Source organism: Phocoena phocoena, chromosome 3, assembly GCF_963924675.1.
Source record: "Phocoena phocoena chromosome 3, mPhoPho1.1, whole genome shotgun sequence".
Classification (NCBI taxonomy): Eukaryota; Metazoa; Chordata; class Mammalia; order Artiodactyla; family Phocoenidae; genus Phocoena; species Phocoena phocoena.
The window spans coordinates 162,711,426-162,738,722 of record NC_089221.1 but is presented as its reverse complement, the minus strand read 5'-3'; the positions used below and the strand labels follow the sequence as shown (position 1 = coordinate 162,738,722).

The following is a 27,297-nucleotide window of genomic DNA, read 5'->3' as shown; positions in this document are numbered from 1 at the left end:
TCAGGGCTGCACAAGCCTGGGCTGCTAATGAGTCAGCTCTGCACACACATGTCGCAGATGCACTTCTGTGGGCATCGGCTGGGGCCCACGTGCCTGCCTGAGGATTGTCCAGGGCCGCACGGGGGCCTGCAGGCCGCTTGCACACCCATGTCCGTATGTGCTTCAGGCCTGTTTCTGCCTGCCAAGGTGCCCCTGGATCCAGCAGCCCCAGCCTCCATCCTTCTCTCCCCAAGACTGACACCAGGAGTTGGAAATGAAGCATCTTTAATGGAATCCCTGCCCCGACCCCCTGGGGAATCTCCAAGCACCAAACGTATGAGAACTGTGCTCCTCAGTCCCAGAGCCAAGAAGCCTCTTCCCCAGACCTTCAATGGGCCACATCTGGACCCCACACTCACACCTGTTATTATTTATTCAATAAATAACCCCAAGAACAAAACTCAGGGTAGAGGACCCAATAAAGCATCCAGCTCAGCACAGAAATCTGAAAGGGAGGATTATCTGAAATCCGGGTCAAAATATGAAATGAAATCAGAGCTGGCATGTGAGCTGGGAACGATCCCCTCTGGGCCTCAGCCGGTCACCAGCCCCGACCATCATCCCAGGATGCTGGCTCCCACAGTCAGGACAAACTCCATTTCACGGCACACAGCAACAATTATCTGCCTGCGTTTGCACCATCGGACCTGACTGAATTCTGGGCTGGGGAGGGAAATGCCCAGAAACCTGAAGAGACTTGCCAAGGACAGAGGAGTCTGGAGCAGGGCAGAGGAGCAAGGCTGGGGCCCAGGGTCACTGCTGGACCCTGCCACGGCGGGTGCGCAGGGGACCTGAGGCTCGTGCCTGTGCCCGGCCCACCTCACCCATCTCCCTGCGGATGTCACCAAGAGCTGCCGATGGGGACTCCAGCAGCCTCTGGAAGAGGCTCGGCCGGCCCTCTGGTGTCTCCCGGCACTGAAAGGTGACGGCTGTGCCAGCATCGGCCTTCATCTCCCTGGAGAAGCCATCAGAGGAGCCATCGAAGCAGCGGCCGATGGCAATCTCCTTGGCCAGCCTTGGGCTCTGGTCAGTGACTGTATAGACACCATAGTTGTGACCCAGAGGGTCCAGCGGGGCCAGCATGGAGAAGACAGCCAGGTCATCGGCGGGTGCAGCAGGGGGGTGCCGGGTCAAGTAATCCTGCAGGAGTCCGTTGACCGCCACGCGCCGGCAGCTGCCCTGGGGCATGATGGTCACCAGCGTCCTGTCCACCTGACGCTGGTCGAACAGCATCCCGCTGCACTTGAACTCCACACAGGCGGCAGATGTGCTAGGGCGCTGGGGGTCTCGGACACTCCGGTCATCCCGCAGACCGTAGAGCTGGCCCCGGGTCCGAGGGTGGCTGCCCCCCGAATTGTGGGAGCGGACCATGTATTCCTGGGGACCCTGGATCTTCACCTTGAGGAAGCAGGCTCTGAACTCCTGCGGGTTGGGCCACCAGGCCAGGAGATCTCCAGTCCAGGAGGCCGGCACGCCCTCGCGGAAGGGGACCACGTTATACTCGTATTTGTCCATCTCCACGCGAGCAAAGCGGAAGTGGCTGGCGGTCACCGGGGCCTCCTGACACTCCCGCAGGTTGCGCCACGGGTACACGGGGCCGTTGGCCTCGGCGGGGTCGCCGGACCTGGGTTTGGTGAGGTTGATGCGGAAGCCATTGCGTTTGAGGGAGGGGTCATCGTGGTCGGTGCGGCGGTAACCCAGCTTGTCTAGGTAGGGCTGGGCCACGCCCACGGTGGCCGGGCGTGGGCGGGGCCGGGATGCGGCGGGCTCCAGCTCCTCCCCGCCCAGGGTGGCCGTGACCAGGGCGGTGTAGGCGTCTGGCCGGTCAGCATCGCAGAAGGCGGGGAGGCAGGCCCCGTTGGGACCAGTGATGGCGCTGTCGAAGCGGCCCCAGGCGCGGGGGTTGGCCGAGAAGCCGGGGGCAGGCTCCAGGTTGACCAGCGTGACCACCACGCCCTCCACCTGCTCGTTGGGGTTGAACTTGTCGTTGGCGTAGGCGCGCACCTTCACCAAGCAGCGGCGGCGCTCAGGCACGTCCAGGTTGAACAGACGCCGCTCCCGAATCTCCACGTTGCCCACCAGGAAGACCCGCTCCTCCCGGCGGACCCGTGAGGCCGCCGACCTCTCACGCTGGAAGCCGCTCTCCTCTTCCCACAAGCCCGTGTCAGGGTTCAGCGACCACAGCTTCAGGGCCTCCACGTGGCCGGCCATTCGGATCTGGCTGGCGGCCACACGCACGGCCACCGGCCCGGTCTGCAGCTGCTCTGCGGAGCCGGCAGCACGGAGGTCCACCGAGAACATGCCGTAGGTGCGCAGTGGAGCCAACTCCCCGTCACTGTCCACAAATCGCAGGTCAGTGGGGGCCGCAGCCGCCGAGGTGACATTTCGGGGGTCAACAAATGTCACCCGGGCCTCCACAGCCCCTGCATAGGGTTCACCATCAGCTCTGCGGAAGGCTCTCGGCGGGATGACCAGCTCGCCTAAGGGGGCTTCGTCCTCCAGCTCCCCGAGGGATATCGTGTTGCTCTGGCTGGCATCTAAGATGACAGGGGCTTTCTTGCGCATGGCCTTGACCTCATGGTACACGCCCGCACCTTGAGGGTCAAAAGGCAGGACCCTGACAGTGTCCACGAACTGGCCACTGGGGTCCACGAAAGTAATCACCAGCCGCTGAGTGGAAGGTGCCACCTCAATGGTGAAGTCACCCTGGTAGGATGTGAAGCCAATGGGCTCCCGGCCCAGGAGGATCCGAGCAAAGCGCAAGGGCTCCCTAGACTCAGCGGCCACCACACGTCCCCGGATCAGCCCCCGAGGGGGCAGACATTTCCGGCAGCCACATTCAGCCACTATCTTTACTGGGAGGATGTAGCCAGAGCAGTGGATCTTCCTGCTCTCCAGCCGGTGCACCGAGCAGCAGCGGGAGCCTGCATCCCCACATCGGGGGCTCGAGCCTGCAGGGCTGGGGCAGAGGGTGTCAGGGCAAAGGCCTACGTCCAGGTAGATGGGGCCGCTGCCTGGCTGACCACAGTCGTCTGGAAGCTTTATCAGGTGTTCTCGGGGCTGGGGGTCACAGGCTGGCTGGCCTGGGGCTGTGGAGCAAGAAATCAGCCAGATCAGGGTAAGGGGGGCCCTCCATGGACGCCAAGGTTGGGGGCCTAGATTGGGATCAGAGGCTCAACCCCGGGGGGCTCAGTGGGAGCCTGGGATCCGACTGAGCAAGGTCAGAGATCAGTCTGAAGTTGGGGTTCCATTTGAAGTTGCGTTTTAGCTGGGGTTGGGGCTCAGTTTGGTGTCACGGCTCACTCAGGGTTGTGGGTAGGGTTGCTGAGGACACTCACCAAGCACGGTGAGTTGGGCAGTGCCCGATCGCACGGCCCCGGCATCATTCCACGCTTTGCAGTGATAGGTGCCTGCCTGGTCTGGGTGAAGCCCATGCAGCTCCAGGTGGGTCCCATACCTGTGCGTTCGCCTGTCCAGTAGGGTCCCGTTGTGGAACCTGGGTGGCGGGTGAGCAGCACCATGAATGCCCTTGGCACGGGGGAGGGGCTGCATCTGTCCCGCCCCACATGGGGCACAGGGAGGTTGCAGAGCAGCTTCCTCTGGGGCACCACATATCATGGGAAGCCCATTCCAACCCCAAATCTGGGCGCGAGACCCTTGAGCATGGGGCAAGGCACTCACCAGGAGTATTTCTTGGGCATGGGGGTGCCCAAGGCTTTGCAGCAGAAGGTCACATTCTGGCCAGCCTCTCGAACTCGGGACTCAGGGTGCTTCACCAGATAGGGCTTCTCTGGGGGCAGAGGCAGCAAAGGTCAGGGCCCTGCCCCACCCCAGCTTCTCCCAATGACCCTTCCCAAGAGCAGGGCCCCATCCTTTCCCTTACAGTGATGCCCTGTTTCACTTGGGCCTTTTCTAATGACCCTCCCCCCACTCAGGTTCACCTCACATCTGCTGGAGACTGTGCCCTTAATGCTTTTTTTTTTTTTTTGTGGTATGCGGGCCTCTCACTGCTGTGGCCTCTCCCGCTGCGGAGCACAGGCTCCGGACGCGCAGGCTCAGTGGCCATGGCTCACGGGCCTAGCTGCTCCACGGCATGTGGGATCTTCCTGGACCGAGGCAGGAACCCGTGTCCCCTGCATCGGCAGGCGGACTCTCAACCACTGCACCACGCAGGGAAGCCCAATGCTTAATCTTAATGCTTCCCTTTGCAACTCCACCTCTCACCTCACATCTTCTCCAATGACCATTACATCTTATTTCTTGCTCCATTGGCCTCACTGTACATCACATCATCCCAAGTGCTTGGCGTCACCCAGAATTTCCTCCCCAGTTCCTCAGCCCCCTCGTCCCTCTTACCATGAGGCACTTACCCAACTTATTAAGGACAACAGTGACCACAGCAGAGATGGAGCTGTTGGCCTGGGCCTGGGCCATGCCTGCAGAGAAGCCATCCATTTGGGCACTGACATTGGCTCAGCTGCTGGCACAGACTCCAGGCACCCAGAAGGTTCTGTGGGCATGGCTAGTAGCCATAGTGCCAGGCCAGTCTCGCAAGGAGACCCTGGCTCCTGGCAGCGGACACCCAGATGGGGTGACCACCGAGCCCAGAAGGATGTGGTCAGGGCACCCACAGGTGTTGAGACCACACCCTGGGGGGGGCACAGGAGGCAGAGAAGACTCTTGACCCCTTCCTGGGGAGGGCTTTCCTCTCTATCAGTCACTCAGCAAAGGTACCCAGACACCCTCCCCACCTTGTTCCCCTCAGAGAGTCCTCAGCATGGACCTGCTTGCAGCAGCCCTTGGTGTGAAGGACATGGGGTTCAGTGGTCAGGGCTGGGCCAAGGGGAGGGACTTGGGATCCTGGTGTGAAGGAGATGCCCTGGAGGAGAGGACAGGATAGGTGACTCTTACAGGGCAGAGAGGCTCCTTCTAGCATGAGAGAAAATGTTCAGGCAGGGGCTGGGGGCCCAGCGAGGGGATGGGTCTTGGGCCCAGAACATCTCCCTCCTGTCACAATCCTGTGGTTTCTCCATAAAATGGAAAATTCCACTGGAAACTTCAGGGCAGAGGCACGGAGAAGGCAGAGCCAAGCAGAGTAGGGTGGGGAATCCCACCACCCCATTGGCTACTGTGCTCCCCCACCCTGCTGCGTGCTCTGCTGGGGCAGTCTCCAGACCATGTTTGTGGAGACCAGGCCTGATTGGAATTTCCAGTCGCCTCCTGGCTGGCCTGGTGTCTGGACCAGGGAGGGCCTGGGCATCATGTCTGCCAGGGTGTGAGTGCATGTCCACGTGGGCGTGGGGGACGGGCGTGGCCTGCGAATGCCACGCGTGTGTGCACCACGAGTGTGTGAGCCAGCTTCTGTGTGTATCCACGTCCACCAGGACATCCGCACACTCCAACAGGCACACAGAGGAAGTGCCTCCTCAGATCTGCCCATGACTGGACACGACCCCCATGGCGTCCACCCGTCCAGATGTACACATTTACCAATGCTCTTCGGGGGCCCGGAAGGGAAGGAAAAGCCAGTCTCCAAGTGGTCCAAGTTCTGGTCGTCCAGGCTCCGCCCCTACACTCAGGCTCCGCCTCCTCCCTCCAGGCACCGCCCCATCAGGCTCCACCCCAACTAGCCCCTCTAGGTACTTCCCTCAACTGGCCCCGCCCCTACACCCAGGCCCCGCCTCTAAGCCAACTATCTCCTCCAGGCCCCGCCCCTCCTACCTGGACATGTAGGCCTCACACACTTCTGCGCCTCCAGGGGACGCCCAGGACACGCATCCGCAGCAGGGCTTGGGCAGCGGCGGCGGCGCAAGCGACGGCCTGGCCCGCAGCTCCCCGAACAAGGACCCCACGGGCCCCACGCACCCCACGTGGCCTCTGGGGAGTGGGCAGGGATGGGGGCGTCAGATGGAACCTGGAACTCTGTTGACAGTGTGGGACTGGAGGGTGCTCTCGTCACGTGCATCCGAGTCAGAGAGAAGTCCTGCCCACTGCCTCAATCGGTGCTCCCCCAGGCGCACCAGTCGAAATTGCAGTTGAGGTACCTTCCCGCCCCCGCCAAGATAAGCCCTGCTGTTCTCCCTGCGTCTCACCCACATCTGGGGCTCAAAACACACTTCCACAGAACGGCCCTAGTTCTAGATGAGCAAAAGAGGGCAGTGAGAGGGAGCTGTGTTCCTGAGGGCCCCTTCCTGACCCCGACCTGGGCCCCGGCTATTCTTAGCCCCTCCCTTCCAAAGCTCCTCTCCTATCCGGTCCGGCCGTCTCCTGCGGCCTTGCTCCTAAAAGGCCCCGCCTCTTCCTAGCCACGCCCTGCACCCTCACCCTCCCCCCACCCCACACGACACCATCCTTTCAGGCCTCATCCACCTATGGCCAATCCCCGCCGCTCCCTTAGCCCCGCCCTCACCGAGCGGGCAGCGGAAGCGCACGTGGTAGTTGGAGCAGCGGCGGCCTCGGGGCTGCTCGCGGTTGAGGCACCAGAAACCTCGCGTGGGGTTCAAGTGTACGCGCTCGCCGACGTCTGACGGCAGGGCCCAGTCTGTGGTGCGCGCCTCCAGCGCCAGCGGCCGCGGGCACACGCGCGCCGGCCCGTAATAGAAGCGGATCGCAGCCAAGCTCTCGAAGTCACCGTCGCCTCCCGGGTGGTCGACGTTGAACCAGGACGTCCACTCGCTGGCCTCTGCGGGCACCGCACGCGCTGGGACCCGGGCCTTAGCCGGTCGGGCCCCATCAGTTCAGGCAGGAGCCTGGGCTGCGGCCTGCCCACTCCCATCTGCGTGTTTAAGCCAGGTCCCCCTCCCCACAAAAGTGCATGGGCGAGCCCAGCCTGCCCAGATCCAGAGCCCTCGAGGGCAGAAGGAGCTGTAGAAGGATCAGGGGAGGTTGGATTGCGCTTGCCCCGGCCCTAGTTCTGCTGCTCAGTATCTGAGCTGGCCCGTGAGTGCATGCTGAGATCTTGCCACTGTCTCACCAGCCCCCACTCTCAGAATTCAGAACCGTTGAGGTGTAAGGAGATATCAAGGCAGCACGAGGAGCCAGGCCTGAGACCAGCTGTTCCACTGCCTGGCAGCCTCGCATCAGTGCCAGCTGGGACCTTGTTCGCTGCCCACTGAACCTATCAGGCAACCCTCCCTTTCACAGAAGCCAGAGGTGGGAAGGGTCTGGCCTCTCACAGGTTAGCTTCTGTTTCCATCAACCCCCCAAGGGGCGCTCACTCCTTTCCTCATTCAAGAGCAAGTCAAATAGAACCTTCTTAGCTGGGAAGCTAGAGACTTGGGTTCCAGAACTCCTGTTTCCCTGACTGAACTGAGCTTGTTGTCTCACCGCCCCGCCCCACCCCACCCTGGTTTCCTCCTGGACAAACAGCCTGGGCTCTCATCTCCCTGCTCCTAAAACTTAGACCTCTTGGGGCACCACTTCCAGGGGCTGCCATGCCCAGGGACCAGGACAGTCCTGGGCTCTTCACCCAGCTTGTGTCCCCTCCTCACAAGACCCTACCAGCCAGAGCTCACACAGAGTCCACAGCAGAACGAGGACTCAGACCCAAGCTGGCTCACCTTCCCAGTCCTCCAGGGCTGGTGAGGGCTGGCCAGGGTGCAGCCATGAACCTTCAAGGCCCCACGCAGTCACCATGGGCTCCTCAGGGGTGGTGGTGCCTGTCAAAGGGGTGAGGGGTAGGGGGGAGGACTTCTGTGAACTCCTGGTATGCAAAGTGCTCCCACGATCATCCCCATTTCACAGGGGAGAAGCCGGAATCCAGGGGAGAATTGCAGCACCCCCTCCTCCAGGAAGCCTCCCCATGACCTCCCCACCCCCAGTCTCCCACAGCCCCATCCCTCACTCTGACACAGCCCCTTAGGTTAGGGAAGTCTGTATCCACTCTGCTTCCCAGACCCAGTTCTCCCACTGTGCTCAGTGGCCATGAGTTCAGTTGGCTGTGCCCCTCCCTGCTGTCATATTGATCTGAATTTTCTTTCATCCATTTGCTGACTGGAAGTCCCTCCCTCAGTCTACCTTTCATCCCTGCACTTGGGGCCCAAGCTGCCAGTGGGAAGTCCTTGGAATCTAGCCTGGCTTCTCCAGCCGCGAGTTGTCTGAGATAACTGGGCTGGGCGGTGACTTCAGACAAGTCCCTTCCCTCTTCGAGTCTCAGTCTCCCCATCTGAGAAATGGGCCCAGTTCCCCACTCCACTGAGTGTTCCAGAGATGGGAATTTCTTTTCTGAGTGCTGTGTGTGTGTGGAAGAGGGAAGGAGTTAGGTGAGAGGGGACAGCTCTGGCCCCTTCATAGTGAGACCAAGACTGGATGATTCAGGGTCCAAATGCTGTGGCTGAGATGGGTACCCTGCAGTCCTGAGAATCCAGAGGAGCCTGAAGTTCATAGCCACACTCCCGGTGCCCCTATCGTCCCTTGGAGGAGGGAAGACAGTGGACGAGATCCCCTCCTGCCCCAGGTGGTCCCACAGCTCCATCTCTTCGTTGCCCCCTCACTCCACCCCCGAGGCTGGCAAAGGGAATGCAGGCCTGGGGAAGCAAGTGGGTCCCTTGGTTCTGTCTCCAGGCTCCGGCTGCTTGCCACGCCCTCTGTCAGACGTCCGGCGCCTAGGGGGCTGGTCTGGGGTCTGGGGGCGCCTCACCTCGGGTCCCCGCCAGGTGCGCGGCGGCGACACAGAGGCAGAGCAGTATCTGCAGTGACGCCATGGCCAGGTCCGAAAGTCGGAGGGAGGGTCCCAGCTCCGCTGTGCACTCGGGTCGGACTCCCGCGGGTCTGGCGGCCGCTGGGGCCGTGGATGGGGGAGGGACGCGACCGCAGGCCACGCCCCGTCCAGGCCACTCCCCATCCACGCAACGCTCCCGGGCCTGAGGTGACTTCGGTGCGCAGACAACCTCTTTGGGTCGCCCCCCTCGGTGCGGCTGGCTGTACCTCCGCCCTCGGGCTGGCCTGCGTCCCCTCGTCGCCGGCTGGAAGTCCCCTCCTTAGCCCACCCTCTGTTCTCCACGTCGGGAAGTGCCTCCTGGAATCGAGCCTGAAGCTGTCCGAACCTTCAATGTTTAAGCCGCCCTTTAGGCGGCTAGAAATCCTCCATCGGGTGTAACTTCGATTCTATTGGCTTTAGGCCACCCTGAGCAGCCTGGAAATCCCACCTTGAATCTACCCTCCACTCTTCTGGCTCCAGTTTTCTCCGAGGCCAGCAAGAAGTCCATTCACGTCTGCCCTCCATCCCTCCCGCCTTGGGGCCACCAGGGGACCGGTGGGAAGTTCCTCCCTGAGCTTCCCCACCCCCGCGCCAGACCCCGCGCACAGAGGAGGCCCAGGCGAGGTGGCGGTGGTACGTGTGTTTATTGGCGCGGGCCCAAGCCGCGTGGGCACGGGTGGCTGTCAAAGCGCCGCGATGCAGTCGGTGCCCGTGTACCCCGGCAGGCGCAGAGCGAACTTTCGGCGCACGTCGTCGGGCACGAACCTGCCGGCCACGAAGTGGTGGCGCCCGGAGAAGCGGCCGGCGCATTGCTTGGGCGCCGCCAGCGATACGAGCACGTCGGGTCGTAGCCCGTCCTCGGCGTCGCCGCCGGTCTCTGGGTCCCAGCCTGAGGGAGGAAGGATGGGAGGCGGGGATCAGGAGCTGGGAGGGGTGCTCGCTCTCAGACAAGAGACCTGCTGCCCCATCACCCACTTCCCCTTCCCCATCAGACACAGCCTCTGCTCTGACCCATGAGTTTGGTCAGACCTGCCTCCCATAAAACTGAGCCTCTGGGGGCTTCCCTGGGGGCGCAGTGGTTGAGAGTCCGCCTGCCAATGCAGGGGACACGGGTTCGTGCCCCGGTCCGGGAAGATCCCACATGCCGCGGAGCGGCTGGGCCCGTGAGCCATGGCCGCTGAGCGTGTGCGTCCGGAACCTGTGCTCCGCAACGGGAAAGGCCACAACAGTGAGAGGCCCGCGTACCGGAAAAAAAAAAAAAAAAACAAAAAACTGAGCCTCTGCCCTCAGGCCAGTTTCTCCCCGCTCCCCGGAGATGTTTCCCTCCTCCTCTGACCAGAGCTTCTGCCTTCAGACGACCTCATTTATACGTGCTGCCCTTTCCCAATCAGACCTCTGCGTCTGCCGTCTCTATACCTCCCTGCCTATCAATCCTGAGCTCCCCTACTTAAACTAAAGTCTCTTTCCACCCAGACCTCCCAGCCTCCTCCCAGATCCCCACTCTCTACTCAGGGGACAGACTTGCCACCATCCTCAGGCAAGCCTACCCCATCAGACCTGTCTCTTTGCCCCAGGTTCTTGCCTCTGACAAGATGTGCCCCCCGCCCCTCCCAACTTGAGCAGCCAGCCTCCTGCCTCTGACTAGAGACTCTCCCCTCTGACCTGACATCCCTGCCTTCACCTTCAGACGACTTGGCAGGACCCTGCCCCCTCCCTCACTGGGTTGTAGCCTCTGCCATCCCTCAAATGAGCCTCCACCCTCAGACTAGGGGCCACTAATAAGCCCTTCTGACCTAACAGGGAGACCCTCTCTGTCCAAGGCTATCTGTTCAGACAAGAGCTTGCAGCCTCTCCCCTCAGACCACCTCCTCCCTTAGACACCACCCCCAGCTCTGTGGCATCCTGCTGGTATGACCCTGGGGTCTTGTAAGCCGGGTGATGTCCCCCTGAGTCTGGCCACCCCCATGGAGGGTCTGGCTGGCCAGCAGCTGTTTGTTCCGTTCTGCCCATTGCCTAATGGCTCCAACAGGCCTGGGGCGGTGGCCAGGATGAGCGGGGCCTTTGCCGAGTGAGCTCACGTCTGCCCCGGGTGACTGGGCCAGGGTGGGCAGCGGGCACACTGTGCCGGGTGTGGGGGGAGGGGACCCAGGGTCACACGGGCACCAGCCTGGGTACTCCCCATCCGAGGGATGGACATGACCCTCAGCCTCACCCAGAGTGCAGGATCCATCCATGCTGGGGAAACTGAGGCTCAGAGTGGGCAGACAGGCTGGGACCACCAGAAGCCAGGGTACAGGGACCTCCACCCAAGCCCTCCAGATCCTCATGCCCCCCACTCCACCTGACATGCCTGAGGGAATGTCCAGGCTCACGAGGGGGATGGACAGTAGCTTGAGCGTGGCCAGTGCACGCATGCAGGGGCCCCCGACCTTGCCCGGCTCCACACCGGGGCCCAGCACGGCGTCCACCACCAGTCTGTAGGCGTTGTTGATGAGCTGGACCTGGGAGGGCAGGCAGGCTCAGGGGGCGATCTTGGGGCACTGTCCCCCACCAACCCCCTCAGTTGCCACCCGAGCTGACCTCCGTGGGCAGATAGGACAGGAAGGGGATGTCCATCTTCTCACACTGGGTAGTTAGGTCCCGGTGCAGCGGGTCCAGTGAGCGTGTGGGGTAGAAGATGGTTGGTTCGTACTCCTGTGGGGAGTGGGAAGGGGTCAGCAATGGGGCCCTCCCAGGCTCCCCACTGGGCCTCTGTCCCCAGATCTGGGTACCAGGCAGCAGACACTGCCTGGCACAAGCACTGGGCATATTCTGTAACCTGACATGCCTCATCCTCCCCCTGGGACACTAATAAGCGGAGGAAGCAAATTTTTTTCAAGGATGGGTTGGGAGTGTGACCCTGAGAGGCCAAGGAAATTCTTGCTACTCACAAACACCCGCAGGTGCCGGGCACAGACCAGCCCCACTGCCCCATTCTGCTCCGGGCCGCACACGACTAGCACCGTCCTCTGCTTCCGGGAGTGGGCAGGCAAAGGGAACACCTGGCAGGGGCACAGCAAAGGCAAAGGCATGGCGTTCGGAACTTCTTACTCCAGTGGGGAAACTGAGGCCTGGAGTAGAGGATGGGATAGGGCTCGGCCCTGGAGGCAAGAGGACAGGACGGGAGGAGAGGGGCTGGGGCCTCTGGGGGCCTCAGTTTCCTTGTTGGAGACCCAGAGTCCTTGCCTCAGGCTCTGCCAAGCCCAAGCAGAAAAACGTGCCTCCTGCCACCACCCGAGCCCAGAGTGCGGTTTGTTTATTCTCGGCCTGAGTTGCAGACATTCTTCCACCTTTTTCCACTGCAGTGGCTGTCCCTCCCACCGCTCATGTTTCCAGGCGTCCGTCCCTCCCGGAGGCCCCAAAGCTGGAGGGAGTAGGGGAGGGGGGTATTTTTCCAACGCGCCATACCCTGTCTCTCTCCGTCTGTCCCTCTGTGTTGGCCTCTGTCTTCACCTCCCTGTCTTTCTCTCTGTATCTCTCAGACTCTCTACGTGTCTCTCCTCATCTGTTTCTCTCATTTCTGTCTTCGCCTCTGTGTCTCTCTTTCTCTCCATCTCTGTATCTCTCAGACTCTCCTCTCTGTCTCTGTGTATCTCCCTCTCTTTAACGCAGAAGTTAAGAGTCTCAGACCTACCCTGACTCTCTGCTTGGCCTCAGCTCACTCTCCTTCCCCAGCCTCTATCGAATGGGAGTAACAATGGCTCCGACATGCTTGTGGGGTCTCTACCAGGCCCAGGGTGGCTCCAGGGGGCCCAACTATACTCTAACCTCCAACCACACAGAGGGAAAGTTATTTCCTTTTTGAGTCTCCTCCCCAGGGCCTCAGCAAGGTCCTGACCCAACCTGGTCCTACCTATGACCCCACCACGCCATGCCCAGAGCCCCAGACCCGCAACCAAGTCGGGGAGAGTGATAACATCCAGCTGGCTAGGACCAAGGGGCCTCTGGACAAACACAGAGCTTTCAGCGCAAAAACTGGACGGTTGGTCATCAATGGTCAGGCGTGAGTTTACTACACTGGGTTTGCTTTTGTGGCTTTGATTTTCATTGTTCTCTTTTCCTCTGAGCATCTCACTCAGGATCTGTTTCACTTGGAACTAGCAACATTTAAGTTAAAAGACAATTGGGCAACGTAAAGATATTAAGTTTTTTTAAAAGTACACAGTGGTGGGCTTCCCTGGTGGTGCAGTGGTCGAGAGTCCGCCTGCCGATGAAGGGGACATGGGTTCGTGCCGGAGCCTGTGCTCCGCAACGGGAGAGGCCACAACAGTGAGAGGCCCGCGTACCACAAAAAAAAAAAAAAAAAGTACACAGCAGTAATAAGAAGAGGAGGAAGAAGGGGAGGAAGAGGAAAAGGGTTACGTGCTGGAGCCCTGACTCGATCAGGCACTTTCTTAAGGCATTTGTGTTTATTAATTGGTGTCAGTTTATTACCCTTTTTCAGAGGAGGAAACTGAGGCCCACCGTGGTCTGGCAACATGACACGAAACACTGGACAGTAGTATCGTCATTGCTATTATTCTTGCATCTCTTGCAGGCACCTCGAGGCCTGGGGGTTTGCTCCAGAGCCAAACATAGCTCTACTTCCAACCCCCCAGGGCCCTGTGCAGACCCCTCCCCACCTCTGGGCCTCAGTTCCCCCACCTGTGGCTGGGAGTTGTTTGCGGGTGCTCAGACTTCAGGAACTGACGTCCCCTCTGCTCAAGACCCAGGAGGTGGCAGAGGCAGGCAGTCAAGGGCCCCAGACCCATCTCTGTGGTTGCCTCCACATCTGTAGGGACCCCCGTCTCTGTCCTGACGCTCATTAACACACTGGCCTGGGCCAGTGATGATCTTCTTTGGACCTCAGTTTCCCCATCTGAGTGATGGGCTGGGGTGGCCCCAAGCAAAGAGGGGCTTCTTGAGGGCAGAAATGACCATCCTGGCCATGGGGGTCATGCAGCTAGGCCTCCACTCTGGTGAGCTGGCCATCTGGTTGGGGTCAAGGTTGAGGATCAGGGGTCAGGTACCTTGGTCACAGCCACGGCACTAGCATGGCCGCACCACTCCACCAGCTGCTGCCGCCCGAAGCGATAATCTTCCAGCAACTCCCGCTCCAGGGCAGCTGCCTCGGCTGTGCTGGGGGTCAGAGTGGGGAGAAATGCTCAGACACAGAGAGACGGAAAGACTTAGAGACAGAGACTCAGCTGGAGCCAGAAATGTGCCACCAATGCTCTGAGCCAGGCCCGGATGCCACCCCCACCCCGTGCCCAGAGCCGAAGACCCTCAGTTTCCTCATCCATCGTGCACACCGTTGAACTGAAGCCTGGAAGGCTGCGGGAGTTTTGAGCACAAGCCTGAGGCGCGGGAGCTCTCTGGTGGTAGAAGAAGTGCATGGCAGTGCATGTTGGTTCTATTGCCCCAAAGCATGGGATATAGAGCCTCACCCAGATGCCCCCAGCCCCCAAGGCAAGAGGAACCCAGAGGGGGGAATAGAGCATGAAGGACTTAGTTGTTGGAGGTGACGCATGGATTTCAGGCAGTGAAAACCACTGAAAGGATTCTAGGACACTGGAGGTCAACTGGACCGGGGGTGCCTGTGGGGAGGAGGGTGTTAAAGGCAGCAGAGTTTTGTTTTGTTTTGTTTTGTTTGCCACGTTGGGTGTTCGTTGCTGCGCGCGGGCTTTCTCTAGTTGCGGCGAGCAGGGGCTACTCTTCATTGCGGTGTGCAGCCTTCTCATTGTGGTGGCTTCTCTTGTTGCCTAGCACGGGCTCTAGGCGCGGGGGCTTCAGTAGTTGTGGCGCGTGGGCTTAGTTGCTCCGCGGCATGTGGGATCTTCCCGGACCAGGGCAAGAATCCGTGTCCCCTGCATCGGCAGGCGGATTCTTAACCACTGCGCCACCAGGGAAGTCCAAGGCAGCAGAGTTTGATGGCTCACATGGGGAGGTGGATGTGGCGCCTGCAGCTATGAGACTCATTGGTGATCCCTCTTTCAGGGACAGTGATAAAATTCAATAATTGTGGCCAGAGAAATGGAGCCAAAGTGCTTGAGGTGAAGCTCAGCCCCCAGCTCAGTGAGTGACTGAGGTCCGTCTCACCTCTCTGAGCCTTGCAAAAGAGAAGGCAGGACAGGCTAATTTTCAACGTCCAGTGCAAAATGCAAATGTGGGGCCCCTTGATCAATAATTATTAAGAGTTTTAAGATGGTGATGGCAGAGCATTAAACCAAGTGTTGGGTCCTTCTAAGAGCAGGGCCCAAGCTGGCCTTGGTCTGGGCTTGGTGGCTACAGAGAGGAAGAGCTGGCTGGTTGGCATTGAGGACTGGAAGACGTTCTTCACTACAGAATCAGGGGCTGGAGCAGCTGGGCAGGGTCTATAGCCTGATGCCAGCTTCCCATAGCCAGGACCCCTTCCAGCTGGGGAACTGCACTTGCCCCCAGCTCAGCACACCCTAGAGTGTAATGATAATAATTGTTATTAGGGTATTATCATTATTATTATTATCGTAAAAGGACCAGGCCCAGAAGAGTTGGAAGAACATATAACAACTCAGATAAATAAGATGGTTTCCCCAGAGTCATGTAGGAAGCAAGTTGGAAAACTGAGCCTTCTACCCTTGGTGTCTGTCTCCAGAGCCACGGATGGGGTGTGAGCAAAGCAGAGGGAGACCTACAGATGGGTAGAGGTTTGTTGGGATGAACCCTGAGGTTCCTTTTTTTGATTCTGTGAGCAGGAGACCACAACCTTCTAGCCAATTGTACAGTGTGACCAAGCCAGGTGGCAGGAGGGGTGGAGGTGGGAAGCAAGCATTGCTATGCGATGGGGAGTCAGGGAGGGCTTCCTGGAGGAGCTGGCCTGGAGTGCTGTGGGAGGTAATCTAGGTGGCAAGAACAGTGAGGGCCGAGGCCCTGTGGTGGAAATGAACTTGGCAGGTTCAAGGGACAGAAGAGAGGCAGAGAGAGCGAGGCTGAGAAACTTGGTCAGAAAGATACTTCAGGGTCCCACACAGATGGGGAAGATGGAGGCTTAGGGCAAGGTGACGAGCCTTGTCACCCCAGCGAGCAGAGCCAGATGCAACTCCCAGGTTGTCTGCGGCTGATGCTGCAGGAGGTTGAAGGACCGGGTGGGGAAACAGACCTCATGGTGGGGCCAGATGAAGAGCGCCCCCAGGACAGGCCGGCCCAGCTCCCAAGAAAGAATGTCGAAGGCGCTTTAAGAATGTGGTGGGGCTTCCCTGGTGACGAAGTGGTTAAGAATCCGCCTGCCAGTGCAGGGGACACGGGTTCGAGCCCTGGTCCAGGAAGATCCCACGTGCCGCGGAGCAACTAAGCCCATGTGCCACAACTACTGAGCCTGTGCTCTAGAGCCCGCGCGCCACAACTACTGAAATCCGCGTGCCTAGAGCCCGTGCTCCGCAACGAGAAGCCACCGCAATAAGAAGCCCACACACCTCCACGAAGAGTAGCCCCGCAACTAGAGAAAGCCTGCGAGCAGCAACAAAGACCCAGCACAGGCAGGCAGGCAGAATATGGCTCATTCCTCTATCTTCACCTTGTGACAGCTCTGTTGCCCCCGCAGGAGGGCTGGGGGAGGATCATGCATTCCTCTTCTTTCTCTGTTCCAAAGCTTTGGCCTCTGGCCTCCACTTGGAACCTTATCTTCCTGCCTAACCGGTCACTGGAGAGATAACCGGGACTCCACAGGCAGAGGGCAGTCCAGGCTTAGGAGCCTGAGGGTAGGGGCAGCAGCTGCTCTGGGCAGGGAAGGGGATAGGGCAGAACTGTTATGGGACTGGGGGACGGTGCTCAGTTTATGAGGGTGCCTCTTGCTTCTCCCAACCTCAGCCCCCAGATGAGAGGAGCTGTGAGGTCCTGGGATTTGCCCACCAGCCCCAGAAGGGGCAAAATGCTCCAGGAGGGGGCTTTTTAGAGATGAAGCTCTGAGGCTAGGGTGCCTGTGCCACACACTCCCTGCTTTCTCAGCTCCATCTGCTTCTCTCCACCCTCGTGCCTCTGCCCACCAGCCCTTCATCATTGCTCACCTGGCTGCCTACTGCAGTCACATCCCCCCAAACTCAACACAAGCCGAGGGGGCTTTGAAAACTTGAACACCAGATTTCACCACCCCCTGTCCCAAACCTTCTTATGGGTCCCCAGTGTTCAGAGAATATTCAAATTCCTCACCTTACTTACATGCCCCCCATTATGTCTCTCATCTCAGCCTCCTCTCCCCGTGTTCCACTCCCACCCAACACACAGCACCCCATCACTCCTTAGTTGGCATCTGAGGCCCCCCCATCCCCCACACCAGGTGAAGTCACAGCTCCAGCTTCTAAAACACTTTCTTCCCCCTGCCTAGCATGTGCTGGGTCTCTCGCCGAGTCTGGACATCAGCCAGTCGCTGCACAGGATCTGCCTTGAGAAGAGGGGCTGAGTGGACAGTGGGCAGGTGGCCGCACAAAGGACTGTGGGGTCTGGTTTACAGTGAGGTCTACAGCCCTGCTTGGGGTCCCATGTCACAAGCGCTTAGAGGACACAAGAGGATGACTTAGGACAAGGTGGAAGGCACAACCAGAGCTGCCAGCTCCAGACCCCAAATTCATCAGCCCACTGGCAAGTGGCCCCATGTATTTAAAAATCACTTTAGCCCTAGCTCAGCCAGTGGCTTCCCTCCCCAGCCTTCAGTTTTCTTCTCTGAACAAGGGGTTGGTAGCAGGCGCACTATCAAGGAGGGTGTGAGCATTTGAGGAGCTAAAAGAGCTCAGCTCTTCCCGGATGGGAGACAAGGGGCATGGGCTCCAGGGTCCCTGGGAAAGATGGAAAGGGGAAGCGGGCCCTGCTTAGGCTGTGGGTAATGGGGGAGCAACCAGTGGTGCTGATGAGTAATTTATGACGGGCGGGCCGCTGCAGATGCCGTTTCCCCGGTAACGCAGCTTTGGAGGTGCCGGCAGCTGCAGGCTGTCTCTCCAGTGAAATGCGGATGGGCCTGGGATTCTCCCTGCCCCCCCATCCCGGCCATGCCTTTGCCTCTGATCTACAGCCCCTGGCCCCCCAGGCCCTCTTCCAGCCATGCCCCAGCCTCCCGTCCCTCTCCCCCCGCCCCCGGCTGACCTGAGGAAACACCGCTCCTTGGGTGCCTCCGCTAGGTCCGGGCCAACCGCGCTGCTCATGGCGGAGGTGATCTGGGCGCGCAGGCAACCACCACCACCAAAGCCTTTTAAGTGCATCCCTGGGCAGAGGGGGCGTCCTCTCTCCTCCCGCCCACCGTGTGTCCGCCAATCAGGAGACGCCGCGAAGGCGCTGTGCACAGCCGTTGGTCGGTAGGTGCAAGTGGACTTAACCCCACTGCTGCCTCAGAGGATGGCGGGAATCCCAGAGTTGCGAATATTGGCAAGAAAACAAAGTCTGGAGGGGCAGCGACGGGCCGGTTACCCCTGCTATGGGATCCTGGCTTAGGAGTGAGGGGACCCGCCTGTGCTGCGCCCCTCTCCACCCCGGTGCTCTCCTATGCAGGTCACCCACCCACCCCGTACCCAGGTGGAGAAGCCCCCCAGTCTGAAGGGGTTGGCTGCTGACAAGCAGGGTTTCAGAAAAGGTAGGAAAAAGTCCAGGCATATTTGGTAGCCGATGCTAAAGGGTGATCCAGGGGCCATGCCACTGGCATCTTCTGCTTAGTCCCTGCACCTCCTGTGACACCCCGTAGCCCCCAACCCCCAATCACTCAGTCCCTAGGACACAGGCAGGCCAGTCTCCAGAGCGTTTATTCTCTCCTGGTAGGGAGGGAGTAGGGGTCCAGTGGTCTGAAGGGCACAGGTGCCTACGTGTACCACCTGAAGCCATAGGTGGCGCGGAGAATCTCCTCGTTCGTGCGCAGCCCGTAGAGCTCGCCCATCATGGGGGTCACCCAGCGCGTTGTGTGGAACACAGACTCGCCTACCTGAGGGGACAGAAGGGTATGGGTGGCGGTGCAGCTAACCCCTTAGGCCCATGCAGCCTGCTGGGACCCCACCAGGCCTGGCAGCCACTGTGCCTACACCCAAAACTGCCTTCCCCTTCTGGCACTTGACATCCACTACCCCTTGGCCCCAGGTTTTCTGTGGGAGGCTGCGTTTCTGCAGTGGCCTAGACCCCCGCCCTCCCTGCTGAGGACCCACCTTCCAATCCGGCACGTCCTTCATAACGATCGCCTCCTCCTCCAAGTTCTCCCGAAGCATCTGGAGAACCCTGCAGGGACAGGGTGGGAGGTGGGGGACAGGCCTGACCACCCTGAGGGGCCCTTGCCGAACAAACCTGCCAAATGTGTCCCTGCCCCACCTCCCCATCACCTCCTGCAGCTTTCAACTCTGCGCATGCTGACCCCTCTTCTTTTTTTTTTTTTTTTTTTTTTCCCTCTTCTTTCCTTTCTTCCACTGGCAGACTCTTACTGTCCTCCTGCCCGGCCCCAATGCCCCCTCCTCCAGAAGCCCTTCCATTCTCTCTTGGGTCTCTGCTGCAAATCAAGTTTGGGGCCCTCTCCAAGGACGAGGGTATCCCCTGGAGCCACGTACAAGGTCATGGCTGTCGGTCCCCGTGTGTGTTCTGGCCTTATCCCACGCTGCAGGCTGCAGCACTCAGGCCTGTAACCTCCCGACCCTGGCCCCAGCAGCACACCTCCGGTCCTTCTCTGCCTGCAACAGAGGCATCAGTGCAATGCGGGCCTCGAAGTCCTCGATCTGCAGGCGCCTGTGAAACCCCAAAACCAACACTCAGATCAGACCATGGTGGGATGGGGGGCAGATGATGAGGCCCTTGGACATGCATTACCCTGGAAAGGGGTTTGGGGGAGAGGCAAGCAAGGGGGAAGGGCTTGGGCAGTGGGCTCTGCCCACCGGCAGCCTGAGATGGGGGATGAGGGGGGCATGCAGTTGACACAGGCGGCGTCAGTCCACAAGAGTGCTGGCTTCACACTTTCTTTTCAGTGCAAAACTTTTTTTTAAACCCTAAAAATAGCCCGGGCCTGATGATTGCAGTGAACTGTGGGGAACGTTCATCACGGGGTTCTGGACTTTACAAAATCACGTCACTTTCACCGCAAGGTAGCCGTGGGGGAGCAAGCATCATGGGCAGCTCCTTTCTTCTCCCTGCTTTTTGGCATCTCCAAGCCACCAGCCCCATCTGTGCTGGGAGGTGTGGGGAGAGCGATGCCCAATGATGTGGCCCAGGGAGTGGCCTCCGGCCCTGTCCCCTCATCACCAGAAATCTCACAGCAGCACAAGGAAGGGTCTGGGTGAACGTCAGCCCCCACCTCAACCCTCCCACCCCCTCCCCATCCCCCAGGACCCAGGGTAGCAGCCCCGCTCCAGGCTGCTGCCCTCACCACAGTCACACACCGTGGTTACTACTGGGTCCCTCTGGGAGACTGGGCCTGGTCTTGCCTGTCCAGTGTGGCGGCCCTAGCGTCCAGCACCCACCAGGTGCTGCTGAGTTCACTCCACAATGCTGAGCTCCCTGCACTTGCTAGGCCTTCTCCAGCACCACCTGTGCTGGGGGTGGGCAAGCTCAAGGTGGGTGCTAAGGACACAGGACACAGAGTGGGAGAGGGTGGAGGGGCCTAGCTCGTTGGGAGCCACTGAGAAGGAGCCACGTGGCGGGGCGTCCGGCAAGCTCAGAGGCGGCCAGAGTCCCAGCCAAGGCCGTTGCAGACCTGGGTCCCTCAGGCCCTGTATGGCTGGCCCGGCCACTATCTTGCATGATCTGCTTTTTAAGCCTTTATATCACCATTGCCCGGTCACCACCCACAAAAAGACAAAAACCCACTAAGAGAGTGCATCACGGGCCTGTCCCTCCACCTCCACCTCTGCTATGCTAACGTGGACCCTCGGGTACCCAGTGGTGGAGGTCAAGGGCACCCAGCAAACATCTGGCGGCGAGCTTCTTGCTTACTAGTCAGTCATTCCTTGAGGGTAAAGCCCAGAAATCGACTTGCTGTGTCAGGGCCTGCACCCCCTGAGGCCTGAGGAGTTGAAAAGGGGCCCCGAGGTACACTAAGTCCACAGGCACACGTGCCCACCCTCCCATCCTCACCAGCACAGGGTCTACCTGCGTTCGCGGTTCCACTTCATCATGCTCCAGTACCCAAAGAGCAAGGTCCCGATGCCCACGGCGAACATGCTGTAGCCTGTGGGGAGAGGGGGCGCTGCTCAGCACCTGCACGCGGGACAGGCCACCTTGTCCTTTCTTCTCCTGAAGCATAACCCACTCACTGTGCAAATACTCCAGTAACATGAATGAGGGAGAAGGCAAAAGCCCTCACGAACCCCCTGCCAGAGACGGCCGGTACCATCTCTAATACCTATTTTTTCAGACTACTTTTTGTTGTCTCTGTGGAAAGTCCACTGGCCCCCTCCCTTGGACACCCCCTCCCCCACAGCTGCAGCCCACTCTTTATCCCATTCACCCACTCTGCGGGCAGGGGCACCAGGCTGCGAGGCTGCTACACCTCTGCCCCCATGCCAGGGTTCCTGGAAGGTACAGGACGGGCAGAGACTATGAGAGAGCCTGAGGGCCTAAACGTTTACGGCTGGGTGGCCCTGGCCCCGCCACTGACGAGAAGGTGGTTTGGTTCCCTTCAGCCAGCTGGTCCCCGTGGGGAAGGACGGTGTCCATGCCGGGTCCCGGCTGCCTGGGCCACCTCCCTGTGTGCTGCCCACAGGGGGCTGGATGGGGCTGCTGGAGGCAGGCAGTGCCCTGCAGGGGCTGCCCAGCCACCCCCTGGGCTCCCAGGTGCTGCTTCCTCCCGGCCCAGTGGGGTGGAGCCCCTTCCCGGGACCCCAGGAGACAGAGGCTGAAATGAATATTTACTGAGAACCCGTGGGCACCTGTGCTGTAATTCTGACTGACAGGCCGTGGGCCTGCTGGGGTCTTCAGGGAGGTCTGGACGCTTGGGGCCTGGCTGGGGCTGGCTCGTCCTGCACCACCTCATCTTTCAAGCCTCAGTCTCTCCTCTGGACAGAACTCGTGGTTGCTGGGATGAATTGACAAGCTCAGCCAGACCGAGCTCCATTTAACACCCAGTAAAAGACCGGCAAATGGTGGGTAAAGCCACTTCCTGGGACTCGTGGGGGGACAAAGTGGGGGCTCTTTCTTCTTCTTCAGCTCATCTCCAGCACAAGCCTCCTCTGGCACCTCTGTTGGACCCAGAGGTAAATGAAAAACTGGCTCAATTTTTTAATCCCTTTAGTTCAACCTGTTAAAAACATGAGCTCAGGGTAAGGCACTTCCATGTTCTGGGGGACAAGGTAGCGAGGGCACCGTGGTTCCTGTGCTCAGAAGTAGGACTTCTCCTGAGAGGGCCGAGTGCCCAGGACCAGTCCGTAGTGCACTCGTGGCTCTCCCACAATGGCTGACCACCTGTGTTGGGCACTCAACGTTCTTTCCATTGGGTGCGAGTGTTTCATCAGAGCTGCCCGTTATTTGCAACAGCTGCAGAGAGGCCCGGGGCTGCTTCTTCCGACCCAGCCCCAGGGAAAAGACTGAGAGACTGTCTTTGTGAGGACCTCTTGCCCTCAACATTGGGCACCCATGTGTGGGCCCATCTGTAAGATAAATTCCAAGACTAAGGTAAGGTGGCCTTTAAGATGATGCAGCTCTAACTCATCTACTCCTCATTGACAGCGGTGAGGCCGAGGCCCCAGGCCTTCAGGGGGTGTCTGTGCCTCCAGAGCTGCCAGTCTGGTGGGAGAGGCCAACGAGGGGCATGTCCAGAAGGGGGTGCGGGCCACGTGTAAAGAAGACCTGAATGAATAGAAACGCATCCTGTGTCCATGGATCGGAACTTAACATTGTTCAGATGGCAGCACTCTCCAAACTGAGGTACAGATTCAACAGTCCCCATCAGAATCCCAACCTTCCCGCCCCCAGTCCCACAGAAATTGACAAGCAGATCGTGAAATTCATATGGAAATGCAAGGGACCAGAATAGCTGAAACAATTCTGAAAAAGAAGAACAAGGTTGGAGGACTCTTCAAACTTATCACGCAGCTGTGTGTACAAGACAGTGTGCCCTGGCATAAGGATAGACATGTACATTGATGGAACAGAGCTGAGCATCCAGAAATAAACCCTCACATTTATGGTCAATTGATTTTGGACGAGGGTGCCAAGATAATTCAATGGGGACAGAACAGTCTTTTCAGCAAATTGGACCACTGGATAGCTACATGCAAAAGAAGTGTGCTCCTTCCTCCCTCCATACACAAAAATTAACTCAAAATGGATCAAAGACCTCAATGTACTGAGAGCTAAAACATAAAACTCTTCGAAAACAGAGAAGTCATTCTCTGTGACCCTGGATAAGGCAATGGCTTCTTAGATATGACACCAGAAGCACAAGTGACAAAAGAAAAAACAGAACTGGACTTCGTCGAAATTTAAAACTTTTGTGCTGCAAATGACACCATCAATGAGCTGAAAAGACAACCCACAGACTGGAAGAAAGTATTTGCAGATCATATACCTGATAAGGGAATGGTATCCAAAATATATAAAGAACTCTTAAAGCTCAATAATAAAATGACTAACCACCCAATTAAAAATGCATAAAGGATTTGAATAGAAATTTCTTCAAGGAAGCTATACAAATGGCCAAAAATCACATGAAAAGATGTTCAACATCGTTACTCCCCAGGGAAATGCAAATCAAAGCCACACTAGATACCACCTCACACCTACTAGGATGGCTAAAACTTTTTTAAATGGAAAGTAATTAGTGTTGTCCAGATGCAGAGAAACTCGAACTCCCGTACATTGCAGGTGGGAACGTAAAATGGTACAGCCAATTTGGGAACAGTCTGGCAGTTCCTCACAATGTTAAATAGGGAGTTACCATATGACCCAGCAATTCCACTCCACCTCAGAGAAAGGAAACATATGTTCACACAGAAACCTGTACAGGAATGTTCACAGCAGCACTCTTCGTAACAGCCAAAAGGTGGAGACGACTCAAATGTCCAACAAGTGGTAAATGGACACACAAAATGTGGTCCATCCATACAAGAGTATTATTCAGCCATAAAAAAGAACGAAGCACTGAAACACTACAACATAAGCATTAAAAACGTGCTGCGAGGGCTTCCCTGGTGGCGCAGTGGTTGAGAGTCCGCCTGCCGATGCAGGGGACATCGGTTAGTGCCCCGGTCCGGGAAGGTCTCACATGCCGCGGAGTGGCTAGGCCCGTGAGCCATGGCCGCTGGGCCTGTGTGTCCGGAGCCTGTGCTCCGCAACGGGAGAGGCCACAACAGTGAGAGGCCCACGTACCGCAAAAAAAAAAAAAAAAACGTGCTGCGAAAAGTCACACAAAAAGGACACAGAGTGAATGATGCCATTTATATGAGAGGCAAATCCACAGAGACAGAAAGCACTAGCTTGTCGGGCTGGGAGAGAATGTGGAGTGACTGCTAACGGGTAGAGCATTTCTTTTTGGGGTGATGAAAATGTTGTAAATTTAGATCATGGCGATGGTTGCATAACTGTGAATAGACTCAAAATTGGTGATCTGTACACATGAAATGGGTGAACCGTATGGTATGGCATGTGAATCTCAATAAAAATGTTAAAGATACCAGAAAAAAAGAAAGGGCCACTCACTGGGTGCAGGTGGGAGTGGAGAGAGGAGAGCTGGGGGTGAGAGATAAAGAGAAAAGGTGGGGGTAGCAGTCACTTCGGTAGCAGCATGGATTAAAGGCGGCCTGAGCCAGCTTGGCATGTTCTGGGATGTTGGCGCTGAGTGGGCCACGCAGAGAAAAGGGGAGTCGGTGCCAGGCTTGGGGCCACGGTGCCTTGACAAGAGCAAGACTGATTGGGAGAGAGCAGCTGTGGATAAGGCTGGAGGACAGAGGACGAGGGCAGGGTGCAAGACAGACTGTAGGGCCTTTGCATTTACTGTTCCCTCTGCCTGGGGAAATCCTTTTCAGAGAGGTCCTTTCGCCCATTCTGGCTAAAGCAAGCCCCAGTTATCCTAGGCCTCGGCACTGACCATAATGGGAAATTATGGAGTGATGTGTCTGTCTCCTCAGCTAAACAGTGAACTCCTCAGTACATAGCCCAGCACCACGGATGCACTCAACAATTACTAAATGCAGGTACATAAACGAAGACCACATCCCAGAAAGGAATGTGGTCTTATATTCCTCACCCCTCTGCAACCAGGAAAGACTGGGGTGGGTCTGTATGTGCTGCAATGAAAGTTGGTGTCAAGGGCTGTGATGGGAGACCCAACCCCAACTGGTGGTATCTGAGGCACACGGGAGGCACTGCTGTATTATTAACTGGAAGAGGACCGGGATATGGGCCACATTTGTCACTTAAAAATGAAAGAGATGCTGACTGTGGGAAGCCCAGGGAGACCCAAGGGCTAGGGTCCTTCTGCAGCCTGGTCACAGAACTATCCATGTATAAAAGACCTCATGTCACACACCCGAGGAATGCACTGACCTGGGTGTCAAGAAGAGACTCAAAGATCGCTTTATATTTGTTGAATCTAGGAATGAATCTAGAGTCGAGTGCCCATGTGGTGCCAAATCTAGTCTGTAACCTGTTTTTGTATGTCCCTCGGGCTAAGAACACTTTTAGGTTTGCAAAGTTGTAAAAAAAAGCAGCAATAGGGCTTCCCTGGTGGCACAGTGGTTGAGAGTCCGCCTGCCGATGCAGGGGACACGGGTTCATGACCCGGTCCGGGAAGATCCCACATGCTACGGAGCAGCTGGGCCCGTGAGCCATGGCCGCTGAGCCTGTGCGTCCAGAGCCTGTGCTCCGCAACGGGAGAGGCCACAGCAGTGAGAGGCCCACGTACCACAAAAAAACAAAAAAACAAAAAAACAAAAAAAAAAAAAGCAGCAATAGTGGATAAAGACCATCTGGCAGAGAAAGCACAAACTATTTATCTGGCTCTTTACGAAAACGTTTGCCAACCTTTGTTCTGGATTAGAAAAAAGCCAAGAAGGGGCAGGGGAAGACCTGAGTTTTCACCTGACAGTAACTTTTCTACTATCTGAATTATAACTTTTTTTTTTGAAACCATGCCCATGAATTTTTTTGCTTTTTAATTGAGGCGTAATTTGCACAACATGCGCACGGTTAAATGTAAAGTTCAATGACTTGCAACAAAGTATTCATTCTTAACTCGTTTTACATTTTTTGTATTTCTCTGTTATCCTTGGGTGCAGAGTATGGGCGCCTTTTACTTTCTCGCTTACATTTTTTTGTGTTGAACCCAATAAAAAATTTTAAAACGTTACTTAGAACCCTTGACAATTTTAAGAACACATAATTCTGGGATAGCCTGAAGTTGGGGGCCACCAGAGAGGAACCACTGCACATAACATCTTCTATTTTTTTTTCAGAACATCTTTTAAATTCCCTCGGTATTCCGGGTTTCGGCCCCAGCTTTGCTCTGGGTGGCCCCGTGGGGAGGTCGCATCCTCTCTCGGGCCTCAGTTTCCCCACCTGTGAAACCGGAACATGGCGGAAGGATCGCGGCGCGGGCTAAATTAACCTCAGTTTCATCAATTGTAAAATGGGAATAATTAACGGGACCGACCTCTTGGGCTGTTCCGAGAAGGCAAAGGGCTTAATAAATGCTCGACAAACTGCAGCAGTTGTCGTTATTGTTAGTACTGAAGCTGTTGGGGATCCTGGAACTCCGCTTCCCGTCATATGGAGAGGGAAACTGAAGCCCGCTAGGCTCCCCGGCGTCCCGACCCCGCCCAGGCACCCAGAAGGCCCAGACCCTGACACCCCGGCGCAGGGCGACACTGACCCGACAGTCCCCGACGCGGAAGGTTCCGCTTGTAGTCGATAGGGCCGTAGCCCCCCAGCGGGGGCATGTCCTGCTTCACCTTCGACGCCGCCATACTTACAGGACCCTGCACTTCCAGTCGCGGGAGGAAGTTACGCAACGGCGACCAACGCCATGATGAGTGTGGCGGAAGCTGCCGCGCCGGTCTCGGACACGGCTGCGAAACCTAGGGCGCTGGTGCACCTACCTACCCCGGTGCACCTGCCTACCCCAGTGCGTGGGAGAGCTCAGATAGCTGGGCCCGGGATCGACTGCACGCCCCAGCTGCGGCCGTAGAGTCCTTATTTTCTCTTCTCCCACATGGGGCGCGGCTTAGTCGGTGTCAAAGCCTGCAGCCCGTCCGGTCGCCAGGGTCTTTGCACCAAAGGACCACCCATTCACCTTCCCTCTGGGGCGATGTGCAGGCCAGTTAGAAACCCTCAGGTCTCTAACCCATTTTCTCCCCCTCGAGGGGCCCTGTGGGCAGCCCAGGGCTCCACAGGGTCAGGGCCGAGTACAGAAGTTGGGGGACGGCTGCTACCTCAGATTCGGACTCATGAGGAGCCGCCCCAATCCCAGGCACGGATTCCACTCCCCGTGGTGGTCGGGACTCCTTGCTAGTGTCCTCTCATCGGGAACTGGACCATTCAGCGTGATCATGAGTCACAAAGCCCTAGCTACGGCCTTGTGGGGCACCACGGGGCGGGGTCTGGGGCCCCACCCCCCCACC

General features: G+C 58.0%; 3 protein-coding genes across 4 annotated transcripts; all 3 read right to left on the bottom strand.

Annotated features, from left to right (window-relative positions):
* Nucleotides 1-792: 792 nt before the first annotated feature.
* On the bottom strand, nucleotides 793-8,741 carry CILP2 (cartilage intermediate layer protein 2). Its single transcript, XM_065875271.1, is given in 8 exon segments — nucleotides 793-3,128; nucleotides 3,378-3,535; nucleotides 3,721-3,829; nucleotides 4,410-4,688; nucleotides 5,761-5,916; nucleotides 6,449-6,721; nucleotides 7,599-7,697; nucleotides 8,678-8,741. Coding segments are annotated over 8 exon segments (3,474 nt in total).
* A 679-nt stretch (nucleotides 8,742-9,420) lies between these two features.
* On the bottom strand, nucleotides 9,421-17,925 carry YJEFN3 (YjeF N-terminal domain containing 3). Its single transcript, XM_065874374.1, has 6 exons — nucleotides 17,867-17,925; nucleotides 13,786-13,894; nucleotides 11,668-11,778; nucleotides 11,318-11,431; nucleotides 11,088-11,238; nucleotides 9,421-9,626 (listed from the first exon to the last, which is right to left on the bottom strand). Exons 1-6 carry the CDS (start codon nucleotides 17,923-17,925, stop codon nucleotides 9,421-9,423), a joined length of 750 nt encoding a protein of 249 aa, XP_065730446.1.
* A 573-nt stretch (nucleotides 17,926-18,498) lies between these two features.
* NDUFA13 (NADH:ubiquinone oxidoreductase subunit A13) lies at nucleotides 18,499-26,735 on the bottom strand. Of its 2 annotated transcripts, none has more exons than XM_065874375.1 (5): nucleotides 26,550-26,735; nucleotides 20,834-20,912; nucleotides 19,406-19,477; nucleotides 18,906-18,979; nucleotides 18,499-18,688 (listed from the first exon to the last, which is right to left on the bottom strand). In XM_065874375.1, the coding sequence occupies exons 1-5, from the start codon at nucleotides 26,641-26,643 to the stop codon at nucleotides 18,573-18,575; spliced, it is 435 nt and encodes a 144-aa protein (XP_065730447.1). In that variant the 5' UTR covers nucleotides 26,644-26,735; the 3' UTR covers nucleotides 18,499-18,572. The 2 variants fall into 2 exon arrangements, with proteins under 2 accessions (XP_065730447.1, XP_065730449.1); XM_065874377.1 differs by having other exon boundaries at nucleotides 18,499-18,692; nucleotides 18,910-18,979; nucleotides 26,550-26,660.
* Between the last annotated feature and the right edge of the window lie 562 nt (nucleotides 26,736-27,297).